At 40.3% G+C, this 27,496-nt stretch overlaps 1 protein-coding gene across 2 annotated transcripts in view; it reads right to left on the minus strand.

The window, feature by feature from the left end:
* Positions 1–943: 943 nt before the first annotated feature.
* Positions 944–27,496, minus strand: part of LOC137326698 (serine palmitoyltransferase 2-like) — a 135,704-nt gene continuing 109,151 nt past the window's right edge. For both annotated transcript variants that reach the window (XM_067992026.1, XM_067992025.1), the window contains exons 10-12: positions 17,011–17,146; positions 15,334–15,463; positions 944–9,188 (exon numbers count right to left, since the gene is read on the minus strand). In XM_067992026.1, coding sequence (XP_067848127.1) covers positions 9,069–9,188; positions 15,334–15,463; positions 17,011–17,146 — 386 coding nt within the window. In that variant the 3' untranslated portion in view covers positions 944–9,068. The remainder of the gene's footprint in view (positions 9,189–15,333; positions 15,464–17,010; positions 17,147–27,496) is intronic.

The raw sequence follows: 27,496 nt of genomic DNA on the forward strand, positions 1-27,496 counted from the left end.
TTCGGTAGTCTTGTATGTAATATTTCCCTGTCTGAACACCATTCAACTCCTTTGATTGCTTTGATAACGGGCAGTTGGAAAGATTCTGTAATCACCAGCCATTGTTCTTTGGCTATATATGCTATACCTTTATGGAATCCCACACTCACCTGGCGAAGGAGGAAGCCTCCGAAAGCTTGTGATTTCATATAAAACTGTTGGACTATAACCTGGTGTTGGAAGACTCCCAACCTTGCCAATGACACTAGACTCATATCAAGACTCGAAAGTTGCACTGACTGCAAGTCATGGTTGTTTAACATCTGATTCACATTGTGCACCAAGGACCTCTGAGAATGCTGGAAGATGCACAAGTTTAGCACCGTGGAGGGGTTGATCATTCTCAGATGCTGCATCTTACCTACAAGTGCCTTGGCATACCAATTAAAAACAGGACGTCACCATCATTTTGTTGGGGATGGGGGAAGAGAATAAAAATCACGGAAAACCCTCAGCAGACTGGTACGCTAATGAGCTACGCCACTCGTTTAACCAAGTATTAAGACACCTGTTCTCATTTGACAATGAAACAGGGTACAATACCAAGATGAATAAGGTACTCAAGTCAAGTAATTTGTTACAGCAAGTAAATCATTTTCAATGCCTCCGGATTTCTGGTGCAAAAACTGTATTAACAGGGCAGCAAATCTATCACGTGGTAAATGTAGAAATTTGCTGGATTTTTTTTTAAAACCAGGCTTTTACGTCAAGGCAAATCAGTGACCCTTGGCATTGCTGCACCTCATGCCAGCTAGATTCCAATGCAACTTCAATGTCAAACTCAGCATAACTTTCTGGATTGGAAGAGCATTATATGTAGGACAGCACTACAAGATACAATGGAAGTTAAGAGAAAGTACCGTGGCAGAGTATACATCCATCACATACAATGACAGACCAAAAATGTATTGAAAGTCTTTATTTAGAACATTATACATTTATCAGTTGGCTTATTTTTTTCCAAGCAGTTATTGATTCTCCAGTGTTTTCAACATGCATCCTATTACCAACATAATGCATGAATAAATTACACTTTCATAAACCAATGGCATATGTGAAATCACATTCAAGGTAAAAGGCTGATAAAGTTTCAATACAAAACGTTACTGCATTTAAGGAGTCCCATCAAAAAAGTACATTTATAACATCTCGTGTACAAAAGGCCAGGATATGTACAGAAACAGCAATAGTAAGTTATATTAATCGCATTTACAATACACCGCAATTGGTATTCCACTATTAGGACTAAGATCATTTGAATCAGAAAAGCAAACAAAATTGAAACATTTGATTGCTGAAATGTGCAAAGACAGACAGTATTTAAGGGCAAAAGCAAATTTCATTTCCATCCACGGCTGCCCCTGCCCCCCAACAAATAATGTCAGGGGGTAAAGTCACTCACTAGGATTTCTGAAATCTCTACAATGCTTGGGATTTTCTTGTACTCTTTAGACATAATTTAGAGACTTTTGTTACAAGCATCAATGTAACATGCAAAGTCACTGAGTTAAAAGTCAAAAAATAAAAAATTATGCAGTCATGAACCAAGTCTTTGAGATAAGGCAAGAGAATCCCACAATTTTGTGCATATTTCTCAAGACAGAGGAAGTAACTTCACTCCAATTTTAAAATTTGATCCCAATGTTATCTTCAAATCTAGTTTTCTGCACACCCGCTTAGCCATAGGGTGTTCAAATGGTGTGGTCTGAAAATTTCAAGTCACAAAACAATTTCCTTAGTCTTTATTAGATCGACAACCATAACATAAAACTGTTTTTAGTCTGAAGCCAAAGATTTCAGGATGCTAAATACAAAATGTGCAGTGTCAACACATTTGAATAAAGGTTGGTCTGCATTTGATTTGTTGATTTAAAAACATGTTTACAGAAAATAAAGTTGTTTTATAGAATGGATGTTTAGATTTCTTTCAAAAAGTTTGAAGGTTGCATAAACTAAATGACACTGCATTTGTAGATTGTGTGTTTCAATATGCCCCCTACCACATCACAAAAAGTGAACAAAATTACAAACCCAGATGCTAATCTGGGATCAAGGGAAAATTGTGGACACAAAGTCAGACAAAAGTAGGATCCCAATGCTACACACAGGTTAATGTTTCTACAACATACATTCCCCCCCAACACCTAGTTGAATGTGTTTAAGAGAACATTTGTAGTGAGGTCAATTGATTTGTAGATGAGTTAACCTAGACAATTTTTGGTTATTTTCTTGTAGAACCATTTGCCAGTTATTTTTATGTTTTTCCCCCCCCCCCCCCCACACCCCCCACACCCCAAAAGAAAAAAAGCAGTACGGGCATCTGCTATCCTGCTTTTTAAACAGAAAAGCACACGGGGGGTGGGATATAACAATTCTTCCTACCTTCTCCTGCAATGGAAAAATATCACTTAACAGCACCAAAGTCATAACATCTGTATTTATCTGGTCCCATTAGAAATACTTCCTCTGCATAACTTTAGCAACACATGAATACAGCATCAGGTGAGTTTCCCAGACATTGCTGCAACACTACTTGGTGGCAGTTTTGCAAAACAAGCCAACACTGCCCAATCAATATGCGATGCTAACAGTTAACAACCTTTTAAAGCCAACATCAAATTGCCTCATGGTGTTGGGTTTATGTCTGTGCAGAGTGTTTGATATCTAACGTTGTACAGTACAACAAAACCAACTTGCATCCAAGTTCTTCTCTTCCTCTTCCCATGTCCCAATTCATATTCTAAAAATTAAGTGCACCTCAACATACTGTATAACAAGTCTTCACTGTAGTGCACACTTATCAGACTTCAGCAACATAACCAGCACCTTCCCTCCACAATCCTTCTTGACTGTACGTCACCTTGCAGTACCTGTCCTGTTCCTCCTTGCAAAATGTCCCCCCCCCCTTTTCCCCCCCATGGTCTTGAGGTCCTTCAATACCTGATGTGTGCAAACCTGATCATGCAGCCAAGCTGTACAATCCTTACTTTCTGGCACTAAGACGTTTACCCAAAATGATCATCCTCCTCCTTGAAACAACAACGCAGTTTGTTACGAGAAGAATCTAGTTTGGCTGCCAATATGAAAAATTAGAAACGATTACAAATTTTTAATTTTTTTCTAGTCATTTATAAATGCAAGTGGCCAAAAAACTTCTGAAAAATAAAAGATGATTGACTGACTTCATGAGATTTCCCTTCAGTAGTTTGTACAACAGGCCTCTGTGTTGCCAATGCCTACGTAAAGTGTCTACAGATGTTCACGGCTGCCATTTCAAAAGGCAACATTCTGAACCCAGGCTTAAATACATTAACAAGAGTTTTACCAAGTTTCACCAGTCACACCGATAAACCAGTATATAAACATATCAATTTCCTAATTATTTCCTCCCCATCCATGGATGCCTCAGACCATTACCATTCGTTGGTGGAGAAAGCAGGCACACTACCTCTCCGCAATACGAGGTGAGCACGTACCATTTTTCTCCTCCCTTTTTCATGACGGCACGTCTGAGATTGGGAGCGCGCTCTCTTCAAGAGAACGAACACACCGCCACCTACAGAAAAAATAACAAAAAGGTGCTCTTTGGCGGAAAAAGAGCCCTCGCACCTGCAGAAGGCGCTGTACACGCACGTGGCTGGCATTTACATTAATTGGCTTCAAGCGATTTATCCAAATCCTTATCAAAAAAGTGACATTTCCCACTGAGGAAAATAACTGCTTTTTTTTTAAAATATAAATTTAGCCAACATTATGAAAAGTTTTTTTTATATAAAAAAAGTCTGCATAGCTTCAACTACCGTGGGCTCATGTTAACGGTCTCTGTGTGGTCTTTCATAACTGCCTCTATCGTCAGTTGGAATCAGTACAACTACTGACTTGTCTAGAATTGGCAGCATCCTGATCACAGAGCTAAAAATAACTGCACTTGTGAGCTTAAAATTCACGTAGAACAACAGGAAAAATTGTTTTTTTTTTTAACAGTTGCCTTAAAGTCAAAGCTACATTGATGACCTGTGATAAATTTTTGATATACAAATATAAAACACCAGTGAAAACTTTATATGTTTATGACACATTCAACTTTCAAATGTGATTTTATGAAGTCGCAAAGTATCATTCGCAACTATGTCAATATAACAGAGGCTTAAGGATTTATAATAAAATTAAAGCTAGCTTTTGTTATATGGGGCACATACAATACAGGGAGAATATTGCAACTCCCTTCCCAATCCCAAAAACACTACCACCACTAGTCTATCCATCACGTTACTGAGACTCTGTTACCCAGGCTCAACGTGCACTGTCAAACTGTATAGCAAGAACATTTGAACCATTTCTTTAAATACAGAGGAAGGAGTAAGATAAGCTGTGGAAGAAGCTATTTCTTCAGCAGTTTGCATTTGCACTCATGGAGTTTATGGCTTCACCTGGATACCAACAGTTCAATTGCATTCTTCAAACTCCCAAGCCAGGCAACATTTCCTTAAGCTGGCTGTTATGAGCATCTACCTAGAAAATGTATTCTCTTCTCCCCTTAATCTGATAGTATTTTTCAAAAGGTATGGGTTCAGCAGATTTGAAGTTCAGCACAGCCATAGCCCCTTCAATACTGGATTACTACTTCTACAGCTAGCCATGGGGATGTAGAGTTAAATGTGTTTTTAATACAAATAAAGATGTTACCAGGACAGTTAAAGATGGGAAAAAATGCTCTGCCAGCACTTAGCTGTTTATTGAATCATTGCTATTTACCAGAGCCTTTTAAAAAAACTTCACATATAGGCAAACTCTGGCAAGCCTGCAGTGCACCACAGTTAGAGCTGACCTTCAGAGGAGAGCTCAAATATGATATGCTGAAACTGAAAGGATGCCTACACGGTTTAATCTTGAAAAGAGAGATAGTCTTGGTGGTTTGATAAGCAGCAATTGCACCTTTTACAACGCACAGAGTTTACAAAAAGCCAGGACCAAGTGGAGAGCTTTGGTGCAGATGGGAAATCACGAACAGATTTCTCCTTTTTGAATGTCAACTGGAGGTTACATTTCAACTCAATTACCCTCCATGGCAAGTTTTTGCTCGACAGTGCACCTCACTGAAAAAGGGGCACTCTTCCACCCGAGTGGAAGGAGGGAAGAAAAAGGGCCCCCACCACTCCCACCTAAAAGAAACCAATCAAAAGGCAGTCTGCAAGAAAGAGGCAATGGAGAAGGCTACAGGCGAGGCCGAAAGGGAAAGTGCATCAGAAGTTGGGACGTGGTGGGGCGAAGGAAAAAAGAGAACTTGTAGGACTAGAGTGTTCCTTGCAGAATAAGGCAGCTGTAGAATAGGATGACTCCGGACAGTTACTTAGGATAATAGTACTTTGCTTGGGGCAAGAGTCTGGTCATTAACTGAGCAAAAACACAACGCAGAACAAAAGTCCAATAACCGCAACTACGCACCCTGCTAGCAAGAAGGGGGAAGGGGAAAGGAGACGGAACACTAATCTGGAATGACAGTTCGCTAGAGAACAATTGTGCAGTTAATTTAACCGTAAACAGACTGATCCAGAGTTATTTAAAAATAAAAAAGCAGCATTTCGAATATATATTGCACAAGCTCCTCAGTGAGTCCACCAATGCAGCTTAAAATACGAACAGAATTCAAGCTACTTTTCAAGAGAACAATATGGTACGCAGATTTTTTTAGAAATATAACATAACGAACTCTGCAATTGCTTACAATGATCTGGAGCTCATCTCAATTGAAACAAAGTGAACCCACTCAACAAAAAAAAAAATCACAATTCTTGATCTGTGCAATTTAGGACAAAAAAGTTACAAGCAAGTGTGTTCTGTAGAGATGCTAATCCCTTAAATTTGAGGTGAGATTTGTAGTGGGTTCAAACTGGTTCGGAATGAGCAAAACAAAGCAGAATGAAAGTGGAATGACTTCAAAGCGTTGCTCTAAAACAAAAATAAAGAACATGATGGAAATGGATCTGATGTCGTATGAAGCAGACAAGCTGAGAGTCCTGACAAGTGAAATATTGTTCATTCAGTTCTACATTTGGGGAAAGGGGTGCAACATTACATTTTTACTTCCCCCTCCACCCCCAAAGTGCAGCAAACTATCTGACCATTCATTTGGATCTTTTATTCTCCTCTCCGCTCCCCTCTAGTTTTCTCCTCCTATTCTGGAGGCACAACCTGATTTTGTGTTGGGGGTGTAGCTTCACAGGCAAGAGCTGCCCTCCGGTACCTCACCCAAGACACCAACCTTCAAGCATGTGCCTCAAAAGCGAGTGTCGTCAGGAGAGTTGATTGCGCAAGTCTGATGCTGCCCCTGTCCTCACCCAAAATCCATACGTTCCAGGAGGGGTCACTGGACAGCAATACAGTATCAGGAATCCGGTCGATTTCCCCCCCCCCCCCCCACCCCACCCCACCTGCAGGACCAACTGTAGCACAGCTACTAATATCCAGGCTGGGATCAGCCAGCTCAGTACAGACCAGGGGATGATCCTAGAACTTGCCTGCTTCAGTTCTACACTGACCATACAGTACATTTAACCATCTAGTCACCGGGGTGCTCACCTTTTAAAAAAAAAAATGAACAGAATGACAAAGACTACCCATCAGTGAAAGATCTGGGAACAAAATACACAGCCTGATGAGGGGTGATGTTGGTGTCCCTTAGCTCTCTCTTCCATCAAAACCCCTCTGATATGGTTTCACTTTCTCTGTAGTCCCTTAATGGCCAAAACCAGTGGCCAGTACATTGGGAAACATGCTTCAGTATAGCCAGTCACCCTCGACTGAAAACGTAAAAGCAGCAGAAAGGAGAATTACCCAATCGCGGAACAATGCCCAGTCTCTTCCAGTCAATCTCTACTATTTGCGCAGAATTCATACATCAATCTTTGATAACTCAGTCACCCCAAATCTGGAAGTTTTGTAACTATCTTAAATGCTGTGTGCAAGAAACTCTTTCCACTATTACCACCCCCGTATAAAGTCATATTTGGCTGAAATTTTCATTCCTAGCCCCTGGGGAATGACTAACTTAACAGCAAATGCACAAGGCTTGCAAATAGAGTGCTTCCCCCTTTCACTGCACAATTGCATCTTCACTTGATAGCTTCTCATACAGGAAAACAATTGTTGAAATTGTAACAATGCTCCAGCCCCTCCCCTAACATAGAAATGAAAGGATGAAAAAAATAAGTATTCCAACCGTTGTGGGTCTAGCAGAATCAGTGTTAATTGTGACGGCACAGCAAGTGTGCTGACTGCCTATTAGTCAGGCAACTTAACAAGCAAGTGAAGCTCAACTTCATTTACACCTTCACATTTGGACATATTACTGCACGGATTTCTAGTAAAATACTCACTTACAAAATTTAAAAATTATTCTGTGTTACACAAAAATGTTACAATCAGATATGCACCCCTTGCACAGACAGTACCCACAGTTCAAGCCCCAACCGGTGAATAGGTCCACACACCAGAATTGTGTCTTCTCCACAGTCCGGGCAGAGCTAGAACATTCACCGCCTTACCCTGTTTAGTGGTGTGAGTGTTTAATAATGGTATTGTGAAGGAAGAACCGAAGCAGAGTAACCTGTGGCTCCCAACTGAAAATTTGGTTAGAAAACACACTCACACCTTTGTCATTGGACCCAATATGTCATTGCCACTGACAGCTATACTCTTGGTAGTCAATCGTATAAACACACACACACTCTGGGTGTTCTACCACTTCGGCATTCACTGGTAAGCTAATTGGGAAGGGAGGAAAATACCTTTGCCACATTATTTGGAGAGTCACAGGTTACAGAGTTCAGGAAATAGTGGTGACTAGATTATTTCCATTTTTTTGGTGCATCTTGAGATTTTCAGTGTACAGATAAATCAAATTATCACTGAAAATTCGCCAAAATAAACTTTCTAAAACAAAAAAAATACAAACTAAACCCTTTTGGTCTACTTAATTAAAAAATACATCAAAAGTAAAGATTGGCATTGCTCCAAATATAAAGTTACGACTTTTTTCAACAAGTTCCATATACACTTTTTGTGCAATATTTCCATTCGAAATTTTAAAAAGTTTCCCCAGTATTACTTCATAGTTGACTGTTTTACAGGACTTAACTTTTTTTTTAAAGAAATTACATTAAAAAAAGTGGAAAGAACTTTTAAAACATGGCTTTTGTGAAGCGGAGGAAAGATAGCACTGTCATTGAAGTTAGGCAAAGCCAACCTACACCAAGATAGCTTTACACATAAAATCAGCACTATTTACAGGGAACAGTGAATTAATTGGTAATTCAGGCCAGCCAACACCAGCTATAGCCTCAGGAGTTCTTGATTGGTCTCCTCAATTGTGCATTAACAAAAACACTTAAAAAATGAATTAGAAGTAGGTTATTCCAAATAAGTTTAAATGTTCCCCCACCTTCTTGAAGATTTTAAAGTGAGTCAACAAAGACGGGACCACATTTCAAAGATCAGCAAGACCAGAGTAGTTAACAAGTGCACTTGAAGAAACACATTCAGGCCCACTAAAATTGTTCTTGTGTGGTGGGGATTGGGGATTTTTTTTTGGGGGGGGGGTAATGGGGGGGGGGGGGGGGGAGAAAAGAGTGGAAACTTACACAAACCATGAAAAAAAGATTCAGCAGCAGGGATTTCATAGTTGTGAACAGCAGGTCCCATCTTGCCACTGCACTGGTTCGATTTGTGTTGTAGCTGGCAGTAGGCAGGGTTTAAGGGGGGAAACTCAGATCAAATGTTGCAAATCCACATTTTTTTTTTGATTTCTCAGTAAATAAAAGCGGCGCTGAAAACCTGCACACAAAGCTCCAGTTAATGAAACACAAATGGCTTTAGTGAACTAGCACTTATTCGAAGCCTCGAAGTTCAGTTTGGGTTTTAAAAAAATATAAATAAATAGGTCTGAAGATCCGAAGCACAAAGAAGCAGAGTGGTATCGAACTGAAAGCAGAGACTTGGACTTGCAAGTGTTTTCCAACAAGGGGCAGAGCTCAGTCCTCATTTTCTTCGTAGGTCGTTTCATCAAACGGATGGTCAATTAAGGGGACCAACTTGTGTCGCGAGTACTTCAACTGCAGCAGGTCACCCACTTCTTCTATTACCTTTAAAGCCTAAAAGAGGGGAGCGGGGGAAAAAAGTATTATAATACGCAATCAAATTCCTGATCAGGCGTCAAAAAAATAACCAAATGCACAAGAGTAGCTTTGACTAAAGATGCGGCTGTCCAAGCTGTTCCTATCAGACCGTAGCACCTTCTCTCAAAAGAAACTCAGCCAATCTCTATTAAGCAGCTTGCTTGCCTTGATCATGGCATCTAAATGTCTTTTTTTTAAAAAAAAGCTTGCATTTATATAGCACCTTTCATGATCTCAGGCCATCCTAAAGTGCTTTGCAGCTAATGAAGTACTTTTTGAAGTGTAATCACTGTTCTAATGTAGGAAACGCGGCAGCCAATTTGCACACAGTAAGCTCCCACAAACAGCAATGCAATAATAATCATAATTTTTTTATATGGTGAAGATTTTTGAAGCATAAATATTGGCCAGGACACCCAGGAGAACTCCTCTGCTTGCATATTAATACAAAATAACATTAATATCCATATTATACAAACATATTTCTCTGAAGATAAATGTGAAGTTAAATTTCTGAAGTCATGGACTTTACTAGCTCTCATTTTAGACGTTTGTCAAAAAGCACCGCAGTAATGGCGAGATATTACAACAGCATCTGTGTGCTCGACAGGAGCCCGGAAGCTTGCAGATCACGAGGTTAGCTGCACAGTGGAGGGGGTCCAGGGAAAATGGCAGCCGATAACGTAAAGACACTTCAAAGCCCAGCGCGTTCAAAAACGGCACAATGCTCTAAAGTGGAATCAAATTATAAATTAGTGAAATTATTTGAATAAGTCGCACCCAAGTTATAGGGAGTTGATCCACAGATTCTGAACTGTGGTGAGCGCAACAAGGATTTTATAGCTAAATGCAATTCATTTTATTGCTGAAAGTTTAGATTATGTAAAACTCTCACCCGTCTCTAAACAAACCAGGAACGCCCAAAGCTTTACAATCCGAATAAAGCTTCATCAAATGTTGCAAGCGACTCAAACACTACTAAACGTAAACCTTTAGTGCTTGGTACACATAGCTGAATTATATTTAAGTTGCATTCCTATGACTGGAACAGTGAAAAACTATTAAATTTTCCAATAGACTTCATTTAAAAATAAAAATATGAATGGATGAGTACTACAGGAATATTATTGGAAAATGACCACTACGTGACAGGGCAGCTTTAAACAAATTAACAGCCTGTCTGTGAATATAGTATTCAGTGAAGTTGAATCAAAGGTCCATTACAAGCAAATTGACACTGGCTTTTAATTTGGTTTTAAAGGTGTGACAGATTCAACAGTAGTGATGAGGCAGATACATAACAAGTCGTTTGCGCCAGGAAGAGGGGAATTCAGGCCAAGACTTGACTTCAAATTATTACAAAGGACCAAAATTTGCAATAAAATTTAAGATCAATTCATAGGCAAGTGCATCCAGTACTTAGGCTTGCCCAAGTAACTGTCACTGGACTCCAAAAATTAATTTGTGTGACGCACTTTAAGATGAGTTGGCATGATAAATAAAGCATTATTAAAGACAGCAGTATAAAAACACACAAGAATTCAAACAAAATGTCTTGGATAATCCGGTGTTACATCTACACCCAAATATTTAAGCAATGAGACACCTTCACTTGCACATAAACTACTGAGAAATAAAAAAAAGCCAGAACAGGGACTCCAGCCAGATACGAGCTATATAATCATCATAAAAGCCTCCCATACCATTCAATACTTGGGTAGTAATCTCAAACAGACACTAGTGATGGCAGCACAGTATCTCACATGTTTAAGTATACGTTTAACCTTTTGTACCAAGGAAGTCCAAAGCAAAAAGGTTAATCAGTTCCTAATCCACCTGGAAAGTCTGTGTTTTGTACAGCTACCAATAGTCCCATCATACCCTGAAATTGGCAGGGCAAGGATCTGCCAGAGTTGCTGTGCGATTTAACAGGATTCACTTGCTGGAGAAATAGTGGGTCCCGGGACATCAGTTGTCACCACAGATACTCAAAACCAGAGACAGGCCAGCCCAGTCAAGGAAACTCAAGCCTGTGCCTTTAGGACTTTGTTCACATGCAGCAATGTTTATAAGCAAGCTGGAAAGTGCACTGCTTTTTCCAACGGCTTGTTTCCAAATGTCGTCATACAGTTTTGGAACAATGTCCTGCTTCTCAAAACCTTAGATGGCAAAAACACTTCACAATCACATTTGGAGTTCTTTTTGGATTTGTCCAACACAGAATACTTTAGCAGAACTCAATGGACTTTTTCAAACGCTCAGTACACAACCCATACGGGTTTCAACACGCAGCTCCTCACAAGTCACCACGTACTTATATAATTTTTGGCTCTTGTTGGCTATAAACAGCCATTGCTCTTGACCATATGTTGTATTATTCACTCAGCGGTCATACAGGAGGATTCTTTTTGGGCGAGGAAAACAGATCTGCAGCACAAGGATTGAGTTGCAATTTTTTCACCTCAAATCTGTAGGTCATTGTACACAGACTACCCTCAACTTGGTATGGAGTCGTTTCTAGTTGAAATGGTTTTTTTTTTGCTTTCCTGCTGACACAGGATTTCACCAAGTTGACCTTTCTATAGATGTCTTGCAGGAATTTCAAAACATCCCAATTACACCAGAGTCTCTGACTTTGAAAAATACTGTTGTGACATCTGTACACTGTGTTGCTCTGCACATTTAAAGTGAAAGGTACCAAAAAAAAAAGACAACGCAGAAAATACTGGTGCAGGCTCATGTATTACAAGGATCAAGCCAGGCTTGGAACTTCATTGAGGAGAGAGATCATCTGTGTCCTTGACTAAACACTTGCAACTTGCTGCAAACGCCTTGGCCTGATTCATCAACATTTACTCAAAATAGTCTCGATGGTGATGCATGATTATTTCATAATGAACTACTGCTTAAAAATAAAATTGGTAAAGAATACAATAAAGTGTGGAGAATATTTCCACTCCCATCTGAAAAGAGGATTTTAGCAGCAACACATGGCAATGCTAATAAGCTCTGATTTTATTTTTTAGCCTACTGAAGAGAAATTTCAGTAAGAGGGGCCCCCATACTCACAACTGGATAGTGACCTTAGTGGAATGGTGGAACATAACCAAGAGAAAAAAAGTTTGCCCAGACACTGAATCTTTCACTTTCCTGAAGAATTGTAAACAATTTTACAACACCAAGTTATAGTCCAGCAATTTTATTTTAAATTCACAAGCTTTCGGAGATTTCCTCCTTCCTCAGGTAAATGTTTCAGGAGCTCCTTGAAGCCTACGCATTTATCCGAAAGCTTGTGAATTTAAAATAAAATTGCTGGACTATAACTTGGTGTTGTAAAATTGTTTACAATTGTCAACCCCAGTCCATCACCGGCATCTCCACATCATTTCCTGAAGAAAACCAGTTTAAAAATTATTGAGTTCTTCATATGTGCATGCCAACTGAACAATGCATCATGACATCTTTTGACAATTATACAGAGTTCATTAGACGAATTTGAAGCCCTAGCGCTAATGCTTAAAACCCAAAATTCAAACAGTGTAACAGGAGACTCTTTTTTGGATTATGTTGCCATGGCCATGTGGAACTGATTTTGTTAAAAAAAACACATTTTATTTAATGAACTTCAGGATATAATGAGCTTTCTAATTTAAAATAAAGCACCATATGATTGCAGAAAGTACAAAGAGGATATTATTCAGGAGCGCGCAGTTGTATGAATACTGGTAATATATTTTCAATGTCGTTAAGGTACTTGGTCCTTAGGGAGTTAGATTGTTTGATACTTAACTTTCATCTCTGGCCAAAAATCTCAGAATTGGAAAGTTGATTTGGATAAGTATTTCATTAGATAAGTATTTCAAAGTCACAGCTGAAAAGCATGCCCACATTTTAACCCTTTCATCAGCACATACGTGCATGCAGTTAATGGACCTGCGGTGCCGACCGGTTGCGGTAGGCCACAAGCGTACTGGCGGTCATCACGTGCTTCCTTTTCAGGGCCACAGCGACCACTCTCCAACAGGCCACATCCAACCTAGACCCGTGGATGACCACCTTGGCCAGGCCCAGGAGCAGACCCACGAGGAGGTCCGTCCGCCCCCCCCCCCCCCGCCCCAGCACTGGGCGGCCAAAGGTCAGGTGTGCTCCAGTTTCACATCCATCGTGCTCTCCAGCTTCAAGTCGCAGTCCTCAAGTTGGAGGCACAGCTGCTGCAGACAAGTTTATCCCTTAACCAACACCAAAAACAGATTATCTGGTCATCATCTCATTGCTGTTTGTGGGACATTGTAAATTGGCTGCCATGTTTCCTACATTATAACTGTGACTATGTTATAAAAGTACTTCATTGGCTGAAAAGTGCTTTGGGACATCACGCCGTGAAAGGCATTATACAAATACAAATTCTTTCTTTAAGTGGGTGAACAGCCTTACTCAGTTCTCGGACTGATTTGCTTAGTCTGCAGCCTCTTAAAAAAGTGGAGGAGCAGCAAGGCCAGTGAATGAGTAATAAGCTGATCGGGACAGTGTGCCCTCTTAGAGCATCTGCTGCTAGTCTACAGCAGCACTTCACTGTGCCGCCACCCCCCAACTCAGATGTTGGTAATGCTCCTTGCCCCCAAACTAAGAGGCCAGCATCACATAGGCTCCTACAGTCTGCCTTCCACATTGGCCGTCAGGTCACTCTACAAGCACTTCCTCTCCACTCCAGTTCATGCCCTCAGGACGCACTGCACTCTCTCACTTTCTACTCCAACTTCAGATACTGCTGCACTCCCTATATGCACCAGCTTTGGGCCCTGATGAAATCCTGCACCCCCACCCCCCCCACCCTCCCAAAACCCAGTTTTGAGGCTGGACCCTAAGAGCTCCCTCCCTGTGTACAGTTTTGGTCTCCTTATCTAAGGAAGGATAAACTGGCCTTGGAGGCAGTGCAACGAAAGTTCACTAGATTGATTCCTGGGATGAGAGGGTTGTCCTATGAGGAGAGATCGAGTAGAATGGGCCAATATTAGAGTTCAGAAGGATGAGAGGTGATCTAATTGAAACATAAGATTATGAGGGGGCTTGACAGGGTAGGTGGGAAACAACCTCAGCATCTACCCCTCAGATAACAAAGCAGTCCAAGCCCTGATGCAGCAAGACCTGGACAACATCCAGGCTTGGGCTCATAAGTGGCAAGTAACATTCGTGCCAGACAAGTGCCAGGCAATGACAATCTCCAACAAGAGAGTGTCTAATCACCTCCCCCTGACATTCAATGGCATTTCCATCGCCAAATCCCCCAACATCCTGGGGGTCACCATTGACCAGAAACTTAACTGGACCAGCCATATAAATACTGTGGCTACGAGAGCAGGTCAAAGGCTGGGTATTCTGCGGCAAGTGACTCACCTCCTGACTCCCCAAAGCCTTTCCACCATCTACAAGGCACAAGTCAGGAGTGTGATGGAATACTCTCCACTTGCCTGGATGAGTGCAGCTCCAACAACACTCGAGAAGCTCAACACCATCCAGACAAAGCAGCCCGCTTGATTGGCGCCTGATCCACCACCCTAAACATTCACTCCCTTCACCACCAGCGCACTGTGGCTGCAGTGTGTACCATCCACAGGATGCACTGCAGCAACTCGCCAAGGCTTCTTCGACAGCACCTCCCAAATCTGCAACCTCTACCACCTAGAACGACAAGGGCAGCAAGCACATGGGAACAACACCACCTGCATGTTCCCCTCCAAGTCACACACCATCCAGACTTGGAAATATATCGCTGTTCCTTCATCGTCGCTGGGTCAAAATCCTGGAATTCCTTACCTAATAGCACTGTGGGAGAACCTTCACCACACGGACTGCAGCGGTTCAAGAAGGCGGCTCACCACCACCTTCTCGAGGGCAATTAGGGATGGGCAATAAATGCTGGCCTTGCCAGTGACTCCCACATCCCATGAATGATTAAAAAAAAACCATTGATATTTTAATGAACATTTGCAATGAGGTTGACCATTTCAGCAGTGATACTTCATTGGCCAGAACAGGTAAAACACACTGGGTATAATTACAACATTTATTCTTCGCTATCCCTGTGGGGAAAAAAGAATAGCTACAAGATAAAGAAACTTACCGTGTCCAGCATCTCTGTGGTGTGAGCAGCAGATACACAAAACCTGGCTCGGGATTCAATGATGGGGGTAGCGGGAAATCCAACTACCACAACACCAATGTTTCTTTTCAACATTTCTCGCCCAAAAGCACTGCGGAAATAAAACACATTTCAGGTTTATATATTTAAAAATATAAATGAAACGTGTAAATGGATAGTTGAGAGGGAGCAGCAAGGTCATAGTACTATGGAGAGGTGCAGAGGAAGGCAAGAAGGTAAAGAAATAGTTAAAAGCAAAACTCCAGTGGGTTGTTTTCTTTTTCTAAAGCTATGATGTAAACACTATAATTATCTCTGCCGTGTAGCAGCCTTTTTTATACAGCACAAACGAGGTTTTTTTTTACAAATTTGCACCAGTTCCAGTATATTTACAAAGAACACAACAACATAGCCCTTGTGAAACCTACAAACAGGCTACGCCTTGTAACAGGTGTCACTGCAATAACATCGCTCCCCCCACCGAATATTATAGTTATTTATTTTCTAAAGACAGACTTTTAATAGAATAGCCCAAACTTGGTTACTAGAGCCAGTTAGTATTCCGTGGTAGCAATCCAATGCTTACGCATTCATCAATTATTTCCCATTCTAAATCTGACTACCATAACCTATTAATATGCACATTAAGTTCTGCCAATCTTATGATTTGGCTACAGCATGCAACTGCTGTAACAAAGGGCATGTCTGAATCAAAAGAGAAAGTATCATTCAGTTCCTCTTTCAACTCTCCTTAACTCATGAAGGTACTGCTGCCACAGTACTGTAGCAATGGGGGCTCACTTTCCACAAACGGCCTAAATAGCCAGCATCAGTGCCTGTTCATTTGTGAAAGCCACTACCGGCAAGCCTGACCCATGCTTACATATGCTAACTTCCAGGAGGAGGCTTGTTCAATAACTATCAGGCAGAGAACCCTGGCTGATATGTAGTGAGCAACAGACATTCTGTAGAACTGAGCCAAATGACATGGGCCTGAACTTACGCTTTGGAGGTTTGTGCTAACAGAAATTAGTTCAATTTCTTTTTAAAGCATGCTTATTAAGAGTTATTTTTAGGAACCATTATTTTACCTTCTCCTCCCCCCCACACACCAAAACAGGTGTATGCAGCTGGGAAGGCAATACAGACCAACTTACAGATTTCTCTAGTGTAAATACCTCTCCGTGGTTGGCCCAGAAGATATGTTGAAGTAACGTAGGCAAAGAACCTAGGTAGCTTTTTCTTTCCTTCTCCACTCACAGGCAAGACTCCTAACTCTTGCCACTGGGAGAGCGAGCTAGAGTTCAAACGGCAGTGGAAACGGAGATTTGTGCTCTGGTCTCCTAATTGAGAACACTAGCATGTGGGCGCTAGGTTTAAAACACATGGAATTTGGTCACTGTCCTTTATCCAGGAGACATGACGACTCCACAACATAGAAACCACAAAGGTGGTGTTGCTATTCGCCAGTTCAAATAAGGGGAAATATTAACACCACTCATTTTTGATGTGTTCTGTTGTACTTTTATGAAACTAGTCTAGTCGCGGTATTTTGTGAAACTGCCAGTGAGGTAATAATTTTATTACTACAGACAGCTGAAGGAAACTAAAAAAATTCTGAGTCTACACTACAAAGCCCCAAGTATGTTTTTTATTTACCCAATTTTGGCTGGCATGTACAGCATCAAAGGCACCACTGGTGAATCATCATTTCCATAGATAATGAATCCCATTTCCTTCAGTCTTCTTCTGAAGTACCGAGTGTTCTCCGCCAGCTGTTGAACCCGGGTTTGACCTAAACACGAGGCGAAAGAAAAAAAATAAGACACTTTAGTGATTTAAAACTACAGGTGCAACTAAAATAGAGGGCACTGCACCAGCCAGGAAACAAAACTGTATTACACTAATTAAGTGCACATCCTGGTTAAATGCATATTTTCTGTAACATTGCATTTGTGGCAAAAGATGCTTAACAGTCTGGTTCTGTATATGCCAGTTTAAAGCATATCCTATTTAAGATCTAATAACTTTCATCTGAGATGAATTTTCTTGTGTGTTTTTTCTCACGTCAAAGGGTGAAGCCTGTACAAACCAGGCGGTTTGTTCCGTAGGACTAACGCTCCCCTTTCTGCTGCTGTCACAGATGTGGTTTCAATGGAGCTCTTCCATTAACAGGTGGAGAAAATTCAATACCCAATTGAGGACTGTCCCAAATGAACATCCCTGGCTCGCTTCACCTGCAAGACTTGCAAAAAAGCCAATTCTGCTGTGTCTAGCTTGGCTTTTTTAAGAAAATAAAAGAATGCCGATTGATGTTTATGGAATGAAATCTACTCATAGCAATGCGTGGCAAATCAGTCCATATCATGTATATGTGCGGTTCTATCTATATCTATCTATATTAAAAAACATGTAGCTTCACATTACTTATAAAAATTCACTTGTTGAATTCAATGGCAAATCAGTTAAAAACACAGGCTGCTGGAGTGCATATCTTCAGCTGGCAATGGCAATGTGCTGTAAGCAGGTTTCACTGAACATAAAACAAATGGCTGGGGGCTTGTTTGAAGGTTGCAATGTTGGGGATGTTATGGATTGGGGATTATATCAATCACGTAAATGGACTGAGGTAGCAAATGCACTATAAAACAATTAATGTAAACTATTACATATGGGCTGAAAAAAATATGAACATAAGTAAATTAAATTAACATAGGGAGACAGACAGGAAGAACACCTTTACTCAAAGTGTGACAGGTGTTTGGTATAATCTCCCATGCAAGGTAGTGGAGGCAAAATCATTGGGGTTATTCAAGATTCAGGTTGATGCCATGATGGAGAGTTAACATCTATAGTACAAGGATGATCTTCGATAGGCCTTAGCCTTAATGACTGTATGAAGTTGAGCTTCACACTTGCAGTTTACGACATAACCAACACAAGACTGATGTATTTAAGATTTGTCACAGTACGCTGATTTTTCACAATCAGATTTGCGCAACTTGTGCAATTTTGAGGTAGGAACGTCGCCCTACTGAAAACAGTGTCATCAACTTTAAACCAAACTAAGAATGTTGTAACATGCCAATTAGATTGGAGTTACCGATCTAGTCAGCGAAGGAACTGAAATACCCATAATCAATAGTTGTATTTGCTTGAGTTACCTCACAAACTATTCAATTCAGTACCTCCTATAATATTCAGATTTTAGAACACTATCTTCAGTTGACATTTATCCAATGAGTAGCTTAGTCATACAGACCAGGAAGGTCCTAGCTTAAATTCCCCACCTGTACTGAATGCGCTCATTTCAGCTGAAGTAGTGGTGAATGCACAGTTGCCCTTGGTGCGATCGGGCTGGGGAAGGGAGCAACTTAAAAAAAAAAAATCAGCCGGGGCTCCCCGTCACGATCTCCATCCAGTGACTCCTACTGGCAAGCACCTACACTAATGCCAGGTGAGAACAGGACCAGGCTCAGCTGCGATGCCCTTTATGATAAAATAGCAAGCCAACACTCATTGTTTTAACTCACAAGAAGAATGGCCACTGGCCCACCAGCACAACATGACTCATCCCATCGAATATAATTTTTCATTGGAATATGACTGCAACCAACATTATCCCTCACTGAAGGGAAGCTGAAGAGCAAATAAATATTTGGTTCCCAGCGTGACTTATTAAATGCATTAAACTGTTCTGTGATTACAGTGTTTCACCAAATAATCTCAATTACCAAACAGGAACTTTCAGCAAGGAGCAGGGTGGTGGGAGGGAGAGAGATTGATTTTGCATTTGAAAATATGTGTTTTTTTTAAGCTGACATTCAATGGCAGGGTGAAGCAGGTAGCTTTAGTTTGTGCTTTTATTTACTGTCTTTAAGTACAAGACATACAAGTACACCAAATTACACCATGCATTTAAAATGAACAATAAATTACAACACCCCTTGCTGAGGATCACTTAGTGCCTTCACATCTTACTGTGAGTGTATGAGTTTGTAAACCAAACAGCTCTTATCGACAGGGTGCCGGAATTTTCTACCGCTCAGTTGTAATGCTGAGCACAAATAAATTCGACAGCTGTTGTCAATAGACTTCTGTACTGAAATACTGGGAGGTAAAAGGGTGTTTTCTGCGCTGGTTTTGGACTAGAGTATTCACACATTCCACAGAAATTACTTTTCAGACACACAACAAAAAGATGATTGAATGTCATAAATCAGAGTTTTGTATAACAGATTATTACATTTGTAAAGAGATTGGGCAGTCAACTCCAAAGGTTGAGTTGTGTACACATTCTGATAATATGCAAAATCGAAGGATATTATTCAGTATATAGGAATCAACATGGATACATCACTATATGTAAACCCCGATGACAGCACCTTCTATTCTCACACCATCCAGTGTTAATACATTCAACCTGCAACAGAAAGGGGCTTGGAGAGAGTCATGCAATCAGTTCAGTTTATTTGCTATGTGAAGTTATTCCCTAAATTTAGCCAACTTGTCGTTCTGATTTTTGTATGTGCATAAATTACCTCTACATCTAGCTTATGGATTTCCTTCAGTTTAAAAAGCTAAATCACATCCTACCTCCCTTTACTGTTTTCCATTCCAGTAGATTTAGTTTATTCAACCTCAATACCCAGGAAAACTCAAAATAACCATTAAAATATTTTTTAAAATGAGCAACACCAATAACATGGGGTGGGGGAAAAAAAAGAAACTCAGAGGAATTACTCCATCCAACAGAGTGTAAGGGAGTGGAATGCATATAGTCAATGTGTTTGCTGGAATACCCAGGTTAATGAAGTTAATTCTACTTTCCAATAACTTTGGGCTCAACAATTGACGCAATTCAATAACTCCTGATGATCAAGACTGGTAAAAGAAAAATTCAAAAAAAGTTATAAAGTATGCGTCACTTGCCTGTAATTTTCAGAAGAGACGCCTGGATTGATTTACTGGACTATGTGTGGAATCTAAGGGTTCCAGTTACATGCGATCATAATGATGCAAATTTTAAAAATTGTATAATATTTAAACTGTGGCAAAGCAGCAACATCTCAGCTTCAGGATATAATCATTTTTTAAAAAACCTTAAAGCGGTTATTTCAGGAAAATGTCAATGTGTTACAGTAAATCTCCAAATTTTTCAGAACAAGTTTGAGTTGCTCTTATCTTTCTAGAATAACCTGTTATCTGAAGTCAGACTGACAGTTAGCAAACTGAAGGTGCTTAACTTACCAATTAATTTCACAGCTTTTCTTCCCCAAAACAAAATTAAAAAAAAAACCCTTATTTCATGCCCCCAGCCATGTACATACGACAATGACTGACAGGAAAAGATCCAGCCTGTCCCACACAAATGCAATGCTTTGCACATCCCAATATATACACTCCCTACCCCACCCGAGAGCCATATAATCTCCTGGGAGAAAAACCAGATAAAAACCCAAGCCAAATTAGGGGAAAAATAAAATCTGGAAAATTCCTCTCCAATCCCTTTAGGTGATCAAAGCTAGTCCAGGAGACCACTCTGGAACTGATTAAATGTTATACAGTACCTAACTTTTACACATGGTGATCTCCGCCTCAGGCAGAAACAGGTCCAGCTCTTGCTTGAAGCAATTTAGCGAACCAGCGTTCACCACACGAGCCGGCAGCCTGTTCCACAGGTCCGCTATTCTCTGGGAAAAGAACCACTTCCTAACATCTGGTCTTACATAACTTGAGATTGTGACCCCTGGTCCTCCCTAACCTATTTAGTTGAAACAAACTGTCTAGACAAACACAATCTATTCCCTTCATCATCTTATAAACCTCGAACAAATCACCCCTAAGTCTACGCCTCTCTAAAATGTAGAGTCCCAGATCTTTGACCCTATCTTGATAACTAAGATGCTTTAAACTGAGTATTAATCATGTGGCCCTCCTCCGCACCCTTTCCAAAGCCTCAATATTACACACCATGTAATGATGATTGCTATAGCAATTCTGATACCATAAACTTATCTGGTTTTCCCAGATTAAGGATAAAAGTGAATGCAAATTCCGTTAGGTGAGCTCGTACTTGAAACTAAACCAATCATGCAGTGGTATATTTGATCTTTCATAATGAGACGCCTGTTAAACATTTACAACATAAAAATAAATATTTTGCAACTCATGTCTACGGCTTATGATTCAAATTAAAAATCACTGATATTTTGCATCGTGTATCTAAAAGGCCGACAGCACTGACATTTTCTCGAATTGTATTTTATTTTTAAAAATTAGAAAAAAACTTCGAACTACACTTGCCAGTTTTAAAAAGGAAAACCGGAGTGTTGAAGTCACCCTTTTCAGTACATTATTCATCTCTTTCCATGTACTTACTGCAATTTATCAGCCATCTCTCATTCCTCTAGTGAGAGCCCTCTGTGCTCACTTACACATACATGGACTGCTGAAGGTGTTTCTCACCTCCCCATCCCCTCTCCAATCCTCCCCAAAAGGACTCAGAGGATTCTATAGTTCCCATCAAAAGCTTATTTCTTAAATATGTAAGTTCATCTTTGTCAAGAGAGCTTTAAAATCACTGGCAACATGTATCTTTTAAACAAAGGCCATGTGGCAACTAACAAGTGAACAGAGGGCTGCTGACACAAATCAGTGGTACAATTAAAAAAAACCTCTAGTTGTGTTAACAGGAGCATGTAGACACGAGGCTAGACGAGTAATTCAGACCCATGCTGAATGGTTTCACTGAAATCCCTGTTGAACTACGAATAAATGTAGCAATCGGAACATCTTTAGCCGAGTGACAGTAGAAGCTCTAGATTTTTCACATCACACACAAAACAACCCCGGGGAGGCATGGTGGCGGGGGAGCTGGAGAGAGGAGGAGGAGGAAATATGGATTTAAAAAAGATACTTCAGTGAAAATGACACTGGATGAAGCGTTTTAGCAGTTTGGTTAGTTTACACATGAGTAATTACAACCCAGTTTAAATTAGGGACCAATAGTATCAAAGCAAACTCCTCTGCCAACCCGTATTAGTAGCTTGTGCTAAAGACGAAAAGCTTCAGCCACATTAAAGTTCTAGCATGAGAATGAAACTGGGCCTTCTGATCAGTTTCACCAGAAAAGCATGTAAACATAATAGAAATACACCACTTCCTAAAGTTCGCCACAGGCAAACCCCGACTTGGATTAAAGTAGGAAGTTCAAAATTAGCAGTAAAGATTGTAATTCAACATTTGCTACCATGGGTGGGTGTTAATTCAGGTTAGTATATTTAGTTAAAAAATCTGCCATGTTCAGTTAATAAGTAGACTAAAGACCCTGGGCTGAAGTGTCCAACCTGCAGCTCTCCAGCCATGACAATTTTGCTCGTGAATGCAAGGCAACCTGGTCCTATTTGCACTTGTATTTCTTGCTGGCTGGCGTGTCCTGTTTTAACTTTGGAAGTTTGAAAAGGGCTGTTTTTAGAGCTGTAGCCTTGTTGGTTGGTACATCTTAAATCAGACAGCAAGATGGGTCAGTATCAGCAGCTTGAAATATATACCAGAGGGCTTTGGGTGCTTAGTCGTTGAGTATATTCAAGGCTGAGATCGATAGATTGAGACTCCACGGGAATCAAGGGATATGGGGATCGGGCAGGAAAATGGAGTTGAGGTCGAAAATCAGCCATGATCTTATTGAATGGCAGAGCAGGCTCGATGGGGCTGCACGGCCTACTCCTGCTCCTATTTATTATGTTCTTATGCAAATTAATACTTTATATGATGTTATGCATCCATGTAGCCCACAAGGACAGAAGCTTGGACACCAGTGGTCTACAGTACTGCTCCTAGCAGTATTAGATATAGCACATACCAAGTCTGGCCAATGGACAGCTCATATTCCAATTGCATATCACAAAAAAGAACAGTCCTGCTGGTAGGATTACAGTAAAGCATAATGGGTAAGTGCGCACAATTTTGTACTACGAACAGTTCAGCAGTGTGAATATAGAATCATAGAAAATTCAGCGCTGAAGGAGGCCATTCAGCTGATGGTGTATTTTGCCCAACACTAATAGCTGTGTAATTTGGACTGACCATTAAATCTGATAAAAGACTTCCACAGTATCAATGTCACCAGCATTATTTAGTAAATAGAGTCTCACACTGACTAGATGACATCGAAGAGATAGGTTAACTGAGCCAGCTTTTGCCCAATTTTGATTCCTTGAATCTAACGCTCTTGGAAATTGGATAAGGACTTATTGTGGATTCCTGGTTTCAGAATGTTTGATCAGCATTAAGTACATTTAGTTTGGAAGGCCTTTTGGGGACCATAAATACACAGCTAGTAATTAAGATTTCCCGCATTTCTTAAGACATTTCAGAAACACCAATATGCTGGTCACACTGCAAACTGCACTTTCAATGGTGAACATACAAGTACGAACAGCAGGTTGCATATATTACATTACAATTTTTCATACACTTAAGATTTGCAAAGAGACAAACACTTTTGTATTTGACCTAATCCCTACCAGAGTGTGACACACCAGTGACCTTTGCAGTTTGGGAATTTGAACCAAGATTAATTTTGGATGCTAGAGCCAGGAAGAAAACAGGTAAAAAAAATTACTTGAGAAAGTGTTTTTTAAAAAAAGGGGGAAAGTTACACTGGATAAATTAGGTTACACAAGAGAGGTTGAATGAGGGAGAGAAGATGGCGAATAAGGGAAAGAAGGGAAGTCAGAATGACAAGATTCATTTTTTTAAAACTAGCTGATTTCCTGATTACATTTGTAGGTTTTACTCATTTCTTGTGCTTGGTGCAAACACCATTCCTATCAGTGATCCCTTGCTCCCTTCAAATGAGTGTGGCTTTATAAACACAAAACCTGGTAATGTAGGTGAGCCCAGAGATTAAACAGAAATCCTCACTGCTGTATTTATATTTCTGGATATGCCAGAAGCTCTCGTGATCTAGACGTCAGAAAGTGGTAGAATGAATGTCATCTGCTTTTGGCTTAAGGTATATACTACAGGTTTATTAAACAACCTAAGCAATGGCAATACTAGACCTAGATCAATGTCTGTATGTGAGACTTTGTTGGACCTACAGAGTCTCTGGTCCCCATCAATGGGCTCAGAAGAATTGAACTGCTGCAAGGCTGTCAGATATATTTTCCATCACCTCTGAAATTTGACCAGGAACAAAGGAAATCAAATAAATATCTTTTAGACTCAAAAACATTGCTATTATATAATTGAGGATACAGAAAATATCTTCAGCCCCAGGTACCACCCCTGGAGTGGCAGCACAGTCTGACTAATAGGTGTGAGCTAAAAATCCTTTTATTACTTTGCTGCAACCCCATTTAACTTAATTGGCCATAGCTGGAACAAAGCAAGCTTCTGATGAAATCAACATAAACAGCTTTGCATTTAACACATTAAAACCAATAATGTCTCATCTCAGCCTGTTTGTCTCTGGGAGTGCGTACATTGGTATAGCAGGTCATTTCTTCATGCAAAATTGGTTTTAAATCCAAAAATACTGGAGAAAAGGCAGAACAAAAGTACACCATGGACAAAATATTTCATTGTATCACCTTGCATGGTCTTGGTCAAAGCAGACAGTGCTCGACAGTGTTGAGAAGTGAAGCCCTTGCTCACTCAGCTTAGTTCCTTTGCCTCAAAGGCTTTCACAGTGAGCTCGTTCTGTACTATAATCTCTGGATGAGGTGTAAAGCTGAGACACCTATTACCTGTTTCAGTGGTCTTAAAAGGATCTCAGCACTATTTGAGCAGGGTGTGCTCCTCCTCCATCCACTCTCCAAAAAAGGACAAATTAACTGGTCACTCATCTCATTTGCTACATGCAAATTAGTGGCTGTATTTTACTACACAAGTGACTATGCCTCAAAAAAGCAATTCATTGTACACTTTGGAACACCCTGATGATGTGATAAGGTGTTTATATAGTATTACAAGTTAGTTCCCACTTGGTTTATAATTCTCTCTCTCCACAGTTATATAGTGACGGGCTTTGTTACGCGGTTATACTCTGGCCTGGTTGCTATCCTATGTTTCTTTGACCATGCAGTACACGCTTCCCTCCTGCACGCGTCAATGTCCAGATACATTAAGACCAGCTGTGCTACACTTCCAGAGAATTATAGTCTCACTTGTGATCAACTAGCTGATTAGCGTATGCAGACAAATTTTGTTGGGGAAGGAGAAGAGTGTACTCCGGAATCAAAGATGTTCAGAGGCCCAGCAGGGCACATCAGGTGGGCAGAATTTATTGGTGCCAAGTTTGTGAATTTATATGAAACTTTATTTTTTTTAAGGCGTGGGGGAAGAACCGTCGGTGGGGGGGGGGGGGGGGGGGGGGGGGGAGGGAGGGAGGAGAAAGAGAGGGGGTCTCCCTTGGAAATTTTTTTAAAACTGGAATCTAACTAAGAATCTTTTTGCAGATTTGAAGGATTTTTTTTTTTAAATGGGAGGCACTGCATTTCCCATGGCCTGTTAGGAAGTTAAGGGTTAAAAATGTACAATATATTTATCTCCAGGTATATTGTACATTTGATTTAGGTGTTGTGCAAGTGTCAACATTTTCAGAAAATGGCTTTCTTTAAGACATCTAAAATGGTCAATTTTCTTAACTAATATTTTGGGAGGGGAAAAACAAAAGTACTCTATTCTTCTGCCAAATACTGATGGACTTTATAAAAACAGAGAACATGAATGCATATACAGTAAAGAGGTCTTTGTTAAACTCAGGGCGTACAAGTTGAAGCAATTTAAAGCCTGTGACCATTAATCATGATTGGAGTTCAGAGTTTCAGCCAAGTGATTTGATATCTTTTATGTCACCATGCAATTGTACTGCCCAAGATCTTACACCCTCATGGTTCTGGCACCAGAACTTTTATTAGGGTAGTATCGTTTTCAACTTCCCACGCACTGCTTGCAGGTAAAGTTACAGCCCTCAAGTGTGGTCGCCAGGTTTAGAGGTCAGTTCTTGCTGATTTTTCCTCCCCAGACATGAGCACATGCATCCTAACCATAAAGTATTCTGCTACATGCCACCTAAAGACCTCAATAAATATGACAGTATATAAAGATATAGGATGGTTACAAGCAGCAAAACAAGGAGAGGGGGCTTATATACAAAAACAGATTAACACACGTGAAACACAAGGTGGACTACATCCTTTAAACATGGCTATTTTATTAGCATTTAACATTTATGGAGACAGTTTTAATTTTTTTTGCCTTAACCAAGGTTCGAGTTAAGTATCTGAAATTTAATCTGAAACTTTTGAGGTCTGTACAATCTCAACTGATGTGTTTGCAACATCAAGATAAGGTTACACCTATTATCTATATTTTGGGAAACAACCAGGAAAACAACTTCAAATGCTGGAACTTCAATCCATCAATACAACGGTTAAAGAACAGAACAAAACTGAAGTCATGATTTCAAACATGGTTACAGAAATCTCAGCAGTACTTGATAGCTTGGATCAGTTGGAAGCAATCTCACCCAAGTCATGAGATTGCAGGTACAAGCCTCACTATAGACTGGAGCACAATCAGGGCTGACATTACAGTGTAGCACTGAAGCAATGCTGCATTGACAGAGTTTGTCATTCGGATGAGACATTAGACAGAGTCCCAAAAGGCAGATGTAAAAAATCCCATTGTAGTATTCAATAGAAGGACAGGGAGTTCTCCTGGTGTCCTAGCCAACATTACCAAAAACAAATTACCTGGTCGTTCATTTATTTGCTATTATGGAATCTTGCTGTGCGCCAATTGGCTGCAGCGTTTTCTTACATAAAACAATACTTGCATTTCAAAATTAATCCACTGGTTATAAAATGCTTTGGGACATCCTAAAGTTGTGATAAGGCATATAAATGCAAATATTTCCTTTTTCTACTCATATTGCGAGTTAGTTATGACAGCACCAGATTCTCAAACAGTAATATTTTGAGTCCAAAACTGAGATTCAAATTGATTTTGGTAAGGAGATAGTGACATGGACTGAAGGATGCCTTTTTGTACCACTCAAGTACCTTGTGGTCCTCATTTCCCATAATCATTTTAAATACCTCGATTGGATCACCCCATTACCGTCTAAACTCAA

This window comes from Heptranchias perlo, chromosome 10, assembly GCF_035084215.1.
Source record: "Heptranchias perlo isolate sHepPer1 chromosome 10, sHepPer1.hap1, whole genome shotgun sequence".
Taxonomy (NCBI): domain Eukaryota; kingdom Metazoa; phylum Chordata; class Chondrichthyes; order Hexanchiformes; family Hexanchidae; genus Heptranchias; species Heptranchias perlo.